The 8,308-nt window shown below is 42.4% G+C and overlaps 1 protein-coding gene across 1 annotated transcript in view; it reads left to right on the forward strand.

Moving 5' to 3' along the window:
* SLC39A9 (solute carrier family 39 member 9) overlaps positions 1-7,839 on the forward strand; it is a 184,889-nt gene extending 177,050 nt beyond the window's left edge. The window contains exon 7 of the mRNA XM_085627304.1: positions 4,583-7,839. Within this exon, the coding sequence (XP_085483430.1) occupies positions 4,583-4,816 (234 nt within the window). The 3' untranslated portion in view covers positions 4,817-7,839. The remainder of the gene's footprint in view (positions 1-4,582) is intronic.
* The last annotated feature ends 469 nt before the right edge of the window (positions 7,840-8,308 follow it).

Consider the following 8,308-nt stretch of genomic DNA (forward strand, 5'->3'; position numbering starts at 1 on the left):
AACACTCGTGTGTTACTTATGAGGCACGCCTGGTTAAGGATTTCCGGTTTTAAACCTGAAGTCCAACTATCCATTTTGAATTCTCCATTTGATAAAAAAGATTCTCTTCAGGCCCGAAGTAGATCAGGCATTGGAGAAAATGAAAAAAGACACTGAGGTAGCTAAATCAATGCGAGCCCTACAGTCTCCTTCAAATCGTGGCTCTTTTCGTCGCTCCTTTTACCGTGGGGGGGGGGGGGGTGGTCCAAGACCACATCCTCAGACCATACTGCTGCCTCGTACAAAGATAATAATGAATCTTCCTCCTTAAGAGGCTTCTTTAGAGGATGATACAGAGATAAAATGGCAAAGGTAGGGGCAAGGGTTCCACACCATGTAATTCCCCTTCCCCCTAACAAGCAGTGACTTGCCTACCCTTCCCCCGATCATTTACCACCTGTCTGTGGACGTATTTTACAATTCCTCCCCATTTGACAATCCATACCTACAGACAGATGGGTGTTAGGAATTATCCAACTTGGTTATTGCCTGGAGGTTACCACAAATCCTCCAAACATTCCACCTCGTTCTCATAAAATGTCACCAGAACATTAACACCTGCTCAAACCGGGAGGCTCAGTCTACCTTGCTGAAAGGAGCCATAGAGTCTGTACCGTTACAATATCAAGGGTCAGGCGTGTACGTCTTGTATTTTCTAATTCCAAAAAAGGACGGCTCCTTGAGACCTATTCTGGACCTCAGAGAACTAAACCACTAGATACTGTCAGAACATTGCCACATGGTGACACTTCATCAAGTGCTCCCACTTCTACAGCAGGGCGACTTTATGTCTACTCTCGACTTAAAGGATCCATATTTCCACATTCCGAAACATCCCGCTCATTGCAAATATCTCAGATTTGTGATAGTGGGTCAACGTTACTAAATCAAAGGACTACCGTTTGGAGTCACCACTGCTCCCAGAGTATTTACCAAATGCCTGGCAGTAGTCGCAATCATCTAAGAAGACAGCACATCCATGTCTTCACATACCTGGAAAACTGGCCCATCAAAGCCAGCGCTTACCAGAAGTGTCTCCAACACACTGAAGCCACAATTCACTTACTACACCAACTAGAGTTTACAGTGAATGCGTTGAAGTCACATCTACAGCCTTCCAACCCACAAACCTATCTCGGAGCCACCATAGACACTCTGAGAGCTCTAGCCTCTCCCAATGCAGCCACAATTCTCAGTATTTAGTCTCTTCTCACTCCGTTTCAGCCCAACCAATCATTACCAGCAACAGTCTTCAGGCAACTGCTAGGAATGATGGCGTCTTGCATCATGATTGTTCCCCACGCAAGACTTCACATGCGTCCCCTTCAAGAATGCTTAGCAAGTCAGTGGAACTAGTCGCACGGTCAATTGACCGATCTAGTGTTGGTAGATGGCCGCACCCATCGCTCTCTGCAGAGGTGGAACCCACAAAATGTATCCAAACGGCGACCCTTCATCAATCCTGTTCCACAGACCGTGCTAACGGCAGACGCATCGCTCACTGGTTGAGGTGCTCACTTACACAATCACACCAGCCAAGGGTTGTGAAGTCTAAAACACAAAAGTCTCCATATAAATCACCTAGAGCTACTAGTAGTGTTTCTAGCGCTCAGAGCCTTTCAAATTCTCCTCATAGGCAAAGCTGTCCTATTCCGCACTGACAACATGACAGCTATGTACTATACACAAAAACGGAGGGGGCAGGGAGTAGGGGGCGCACACTCTCTCTAACTGTCATGCCTAGCACAAGCCATTTGGAAATGGGCTATACACCAAGATTTATCTCCTGGCAGAGCATCTTCTAGGAGTAAACAATCCGATTGCAGACCTTCTCAGCAGACCGAGGCAGCAAATCCACGAGTGGGAACTTCATCCCCAAGTTTTCCTCCCCTACTTTCAAAAATGGGGATTTCCTCACATAGACCTGTTCGCCACAGCACAAAACGCAAAATTCCCAAGCTTCGCCTCCAGGTTCCAACACCCGCTCTCCAAAGGCAATGCCCTATGGATAAACTGGTCAGATATTTGCTTATGCTTGTCTGCCTCTCCCACTCATTCGGCTGATAGTTTGGAAGCTCAGGCAAACATGCCTCACACGGATTCTTATAGCTCCCACATGGGCACATCAGCCCTGGTTCACCGCCCTGCTGGAGCGGTTATTAGTTCCACACCAAATGCTGCATCTCCTCTCCAGTCTCTTCACTCAGAGCCATGGAGAAATCAGGCATCCAAATCCCAAAGAACTCAACCTAGCGATCTGGCTCCTGAAATCATGGAGTTTGGTTATTTACAATTACCACCAGACTGTATGAATATCCTAAAAGAGGCTAGAAAGCCTGCTGCTAGGGCATGTTACGCAGCAAAATGGAAACAGTTTGTTACCTATTGTAACAATATCAATCCTCTTGATGCTTTTGTGCAAAACATCATCTGTTGTCTGTCGCATTTATAGCATCTTGGATTAGCCTATACATCCATTTGCTTACATCTAGCAGCAGTAGCTGCATACTTACAAAACAGACAACACTTTTCTCTATTCAGAGTACCAGTGATAAAAGATTTATGGAAAAATTAAAAAGGGTGACCCCACCAAGAGTCCCACCTGCTCCAGTATGGAACTTAAACATAGTCCTTACAAGGCTAATGGGTCCACCATTTGAACCAGTGCACAGGTGTCAATTACAATTCCTCTCATTGAAGGTTGCTTTTCTCATAGCAATCACTTCACTAAGGAGGGTTGGTGAACTCCAGGCATTAACTATACAAGAGCCTTTCTTTCAGCTTCACAAAGACAGAGTGGTTCTTCAAACCAATCCTAAATTTCTTCCTAAAGTAGCTTCTGTTTTTCATATCAACCATTCAGTTGAGTTACCTGTGTTCTTTCCTCAACCCGATTATGTAGCAGAACGAGCTTTACACACACTTGATGTTAGAAGGGCTCTACTATATTATGTGGAAAGAGCAAAAGAATTTCGAAAAACCAAGCAGCTTTTTGTTGCTTTTTCACCACCACACAAAGGCAATCTCATATCTAAATCGGGCATTGCAAGACGGATTGTGAAATGTATCCAGACATGTTATGTGAAAGCAAAAAAGAACTTTGATAATACCCCCATAGCGCATTCCACTTGCAACATAGGGGCTACAATGGCCTTCTTAGGGAATATTCCCTTAGCTGACATCCGTAAGGCAGCAACATGGTCTACACCGCACACATTCACCAAGCACTATTGTGTAGATGTGTTAGCAAGACAACAAGCTAATCTAGGCCAGGCAGTACTTAAAATACTGTTTCAAACAACTGCAACAGCTACAGGTTAGACACCGCTTTGGGAGTCTACTGCTGTATAGTCTATGCAAAGCATGTGATCTAAAGCTCAGATGCCTCGAACGGATAATGTTACTTACACAGTAAGCATCTGTTGTTGGCATGTAGAGCTGTAGATTCACATGCGCACACCCGTCTCCCCGGGTACCTGTAGTTGTTGCAGTTCTCACTTTACATACATATGCATGGACATCTCTGTTCTACACTTACGAACTTTGTTTTCACCCTCTGCGGGACAACAATCTCAATGGAGTCGATGCCCATGCGCATTATCACCGAATGGAGGAGTCACCTTACCTCGTGACTGGGAAGACTTCTTAAAAGAAAAACAACTTGCAAACATCAGGACCCAACACTAGATGGCAGGAGTATGCAAAGCATGTGAATCTACAACTCTACATGCCAAGAACAAATGCTTACAGGGTAAGTAACAGTATCCTTTTGGGGGCAGGAAGTAAAAAAAAAAAATCTTTTATAAGCCTTAATGATTTCTATGTTAAATACATGTCAATCATCTTCTTAGGTTGGTTTGAAGCTCTGTGCTGCACGTTCTACTGTGCAAATTGATTGAATAATTATTTTGAAATTAAGCCCTTTTTAGAACTGTTGTTGGCTGGCACATTTCATGTGATATTGCTGTATCAAGCCACCTAAAACAAACTCAAAGAATGAACAGTTCCAGACATACTACATATCTGTGTACATATGTCAATAGAAATCAAATGTTCGGATATGTCTAGCAAACAGTCAGTGTATTTTATATTCCTACATTATGTTTTTCCTATTGAAAATTAGTTTGCAAAGCATGATTAATAGTTTATCCAACAGTGCATAGCATCATGATTACAAGGATAGTAATGAAGGTACAACAAACAAGCATACTTTTTAGATATATGTAGGTTCCTTGTGTCTACAGATGTTTCAATTTTCGTTAACGCTCAAAATCCCATGAAACAAACCTTTCCTCTGCACCCTGGCATAAAGTTTCTTTTCTCATGTGTAGTGTTAATCCCATTCATTTTTGAAAATACTTCACTGTGAGGTGATTCAGGACAGTAATTATACCTGTGATCATAGTGTTCTATTGTTTACTATCCGTTTCTTCGTCATATTGGGTTCTTTATATATCTTGGTCAAGTGTTAGGTTTGATTTATAACTTGCAATAATATTTTTTCCCATTACAGCCTTCTTACCTCCTTTGTTTTCTGTTCCAGAGCAGTAAAGAAGCCCTCTCAGAGGTTAATGCCACTGGGGTGGCCATGCTTTTCTCTGCTGGCACCTTCCTCTATGTGGCCACAGTGCACGTCCTGCCGGAAGTGGGAGGAATGGGACACAGCCATAAGCCTGATGCTGCTGCCGGAGGGAAAGGACTCAGCCGGATCGAAGTGACAGCCCTGGTTATAGGATGTCTTATCCCACTCGTTTTATCAATTGGACATCAGCACTAAACACCATTTTTAAGAAGAGTTCAACATTCAACCAACCTTGGTCCACAACTGCCCTTCTGGGCTTTTCAGCTAGAGTGATGCACATCAGCTGCTGTATCTCTGAATTATTCTTCACCCATCTCACTAAAAACTCCCACCTGCGCAAACGGAAGGAGCGCAATGAAATCAAGAATTTTAGGGGAGCTGTTTTTAAAGTGAAGAATGAACATTTCTATACTGTCAGCTCGTTTTGATATCTGTAACTATTGGTCTTTTTTTTCCCCCTTAACTTTTTTTAAAATTCGGTTTAGTTTCCCTGCCTTTTCCAACTATGTAAAATTCATTTTGATTTTAAGAAAAGGTGGGTGGGGAGAACTATTGGGTTTATCATGGAACTGTTGATGTAAGTATTTTGAAAACTTTTCTGTCATTGTAAGACTCTGAATGGACGTGATGTGGCTATGCCCTATTAGAAAATATTTTTGTGTTGGGGTGGTTTTAATTGTTTTACGCTGCTGAGGTGTATTGCTGTGAAGGTAGTCTTGAAAAGCCGTAGGAAGGTGCAGTGATAGGTCGGACCACTCTGTATTTCCATTATTTTGGGCCTTCAGCTGCTATGTCTTTCCACAGCAAGATGCAGATTTGTAACAATATTGCTGGAGTTGCAGGAGAGTTACAGGGATGTTTGTGCCTCTCTTGTGTTCAGAAATGCGGCCAAAAACAGACTAGCTCAGTTAGTCTGGCTTCACTTTGGGCCTGGATACGAACCATATTGGCCTTAAGCCTGGCTACAAGCACTGAAGTGTAGCAGTTGCTTGTCTGAATTTTGATAGTCACTTGTGACACGTCAACTAGTTTACCAGTCTGATTCAGCTGTAGAATGGAGGGACTGTGAAAGAGACTACAGCTTGTCCATCATATATTGTCTTGCTGCACACGGGCTACCAACATTATCAGTAGAAACCAGGAAAAGTCCTGAATCCCTACTAGTTGTTGCAATCTGTAATCGTGCCTCTCAGCCACAGTCCTCTGGATGTAGGATCAACACTATTCCAGTCAGTCAGTTACATTGGTATATAAGTTTTATGACTTCTATAAGGTTCCCGTTTTTGGATTTAGATTGGGTGTGTAGAGTGCCTAAATCACAGATGCCTGTGTGCAAAAGGTTGTTTTCCAGAAAGATCCTGAGGACCTGTATTTCATTTATATTGGCTAACTCTGGTGCCTTTTTGGAGTGGTCACCAAATGAGAACTCCTCTCTTACTCTAGAGAAGGGAAGCTGTGCGAATACATCAATAACCATTGGTATCTTGGGAACGCATACCTCTCTCTTGTCTTGGTGCAGACTGGTATGGTCACACAGTGGGCACCCCTTTAAAGCCAGTATGTTGTTAGGATCTAGTCTCATGAGGAACTAGGTGGTACACTTGTACTCTTACTCATTCAGTGCCAGTTTCCGTCTGGTGCTTTCCCTGTACATGTAAGGTCAGTCCAACCATTCAGAATGGAGCGTTTCACCCTGGTTTTGATGCAATCCCACATTGGTAGCATGTCTTGAAACGGGTCAGGTTGATACTTCTCCTTATGTGTTTTAATACTCTTAGGTTGGATGTTTTCCCTCTTTAAATTGCTGTCTCTTGTCTTCAACTTTTTGGAGTTGTTTTCAGCAGTGATTTATCATGAGTGGAACACAGATTGTCATCACACCAATACTTTGGCCAAGTTCATTTGTCGTTCAAAATCCATTGGCAGTTTCTATCCCTGTGTTGACCTGTTGTAAATTGGAAGCAAGGTAGATAGAATCATTCTAAAAGAGAAATTAGAGTAGATGTTTAAGTATCATAATGTAGGATTATAAGAGCAACTGTTATCCTTTCCTTCCTATACAATTTTAACATGGAAAGAGAGGAAAGGATCTGTCCACCCGCTGTGGACTCCAGGGAAACTACAGCTTGCTGACAAGTCTTTGCTAATGTTGCCCAGACAGTGTTTTCTGATCATTCTAGTATTTTCTTAAACTGCTTAATTTCTGCTCCTAGTTTAGCGCATGAGTAGCTTAACAAGCACAGCAGCATCTGGAATCCATTTTTCTTGCCTTTTCTTGGACCGTCTTGTCCATTTTCATAGTTGTGTCCCATGGAAATGTTAATTCCAAATCACTTTTTACTGTCAGTGTTAAGGTATCAGGATATTTAAAGTTGTACACAGATTGATTTTTGGCTAACAGCCACCCCACAACATTTGCATTTGTTTGTTGATGTACATTGTACTTCTTAGTGTGGGCATATTCTGTGTTAGTGAGACAAAGGGGGAGTACTGCAGAGTTCCTCACACCAAATCTATCTCTGCAGAAATACCCTGGCTGTCTCTGGTTTCATGACCTCTATTTGATGAGACTGGAAGAGGATTAGATAAATCCTGGCTGCCATTGGTGCAACATCACCTGGGCTGGATCTGCTTCCTCTAGGCAATATAGGCGTCTACTAAAGGTTTTCTTTGAGATTTCTGAGTAAGTCATATATGGATGCAGGCCCAGTAATATGCCTGCAAACAAAACTCCAAAAGTGACCTTGAATGTCCTCAGAACAGTTTTGTTGCCCAATATTTCCTGTACATTGTGAAAGTTAGCGTACCCCAAGGATCCTATTGATAACACTGATAATGCTCCGCTCTTTCTTATTCAAGCTGCAACCTCGTAGCAATCTGGAATTACGGAAAGGCTCCAATATTGGCTTTTCTGACTTGTGATGGACTCAAGTTCTTTAGGAGGCCAAGGCATGGTCTGTTTCCCCCACAACATCGAGGAGCTGTGATGTACTTTAACATGATATGACCTGCGGCAGTGCTGGATAAAACAAGGACATTGAACGCCCCAGCTACGAAGCAGGTCTTCTTTGAATCAGACTTGATGTACATTGAATCATTCCATCGATGACTGCCTTATTTGTGTTTTTTCACTTTAATTGTGAATAGTAAAGAAAAGAGATTCATTGTTTTCTATTTGTTTTACGATATTAATAAAATTTTATTAGGTGCAGTCTCAACATCGAGGTACGGTAATTGTGCAGATTGGTAAACATGATGGGTTACATTTTGCAGGCCTTAATTTAACTATTCCACAATTCTGTTTCTCGGGGGAGATGTATTTTGATTATTTCAAATGGATTGCTGCCCAAAGGGATAGACCAGTCCCTTTTGATAGATGGCAGAGCAAGAAAAAATTCTTCCAGTGTTCCCATATTTTCATGTAAACTATTTCAGTTGCTTGTTTCGTAAGGAAGGCACTGCTGGTAAGAATTCTTGTTCTCTCGGAGATGGTATTGATGGTCAGTATGCTGCTGATGTTTGATTTGTCCGGGCCATTCTCCTTTTTGAGCACGAAGAGTCCACTTTAGGCTTAAAATGTGAATTGTACACTTGAGGCATGTGGATGATTTGATGGCCATTGATGGGACAAGAAGACTGTGGCTACTACAGACTAATGCTGAGTGAGTTCTCCAAGGAAGAAATCCC

The sequence above is a fragment of the Triturus cristatus genome, chromosome 9 (assembly GCF_964204655.1).
Source record: "Triturus cristatus chromosome 9, aTriCri1.1, whole genome shotgun sequence".
In the NCBI taxonomy this organism is placed as follows: Eukaryota; Metazoa; Chordata; class Amphibia; order Caudata; family Salamandridae; genus Triturus; species Triturus cristatus.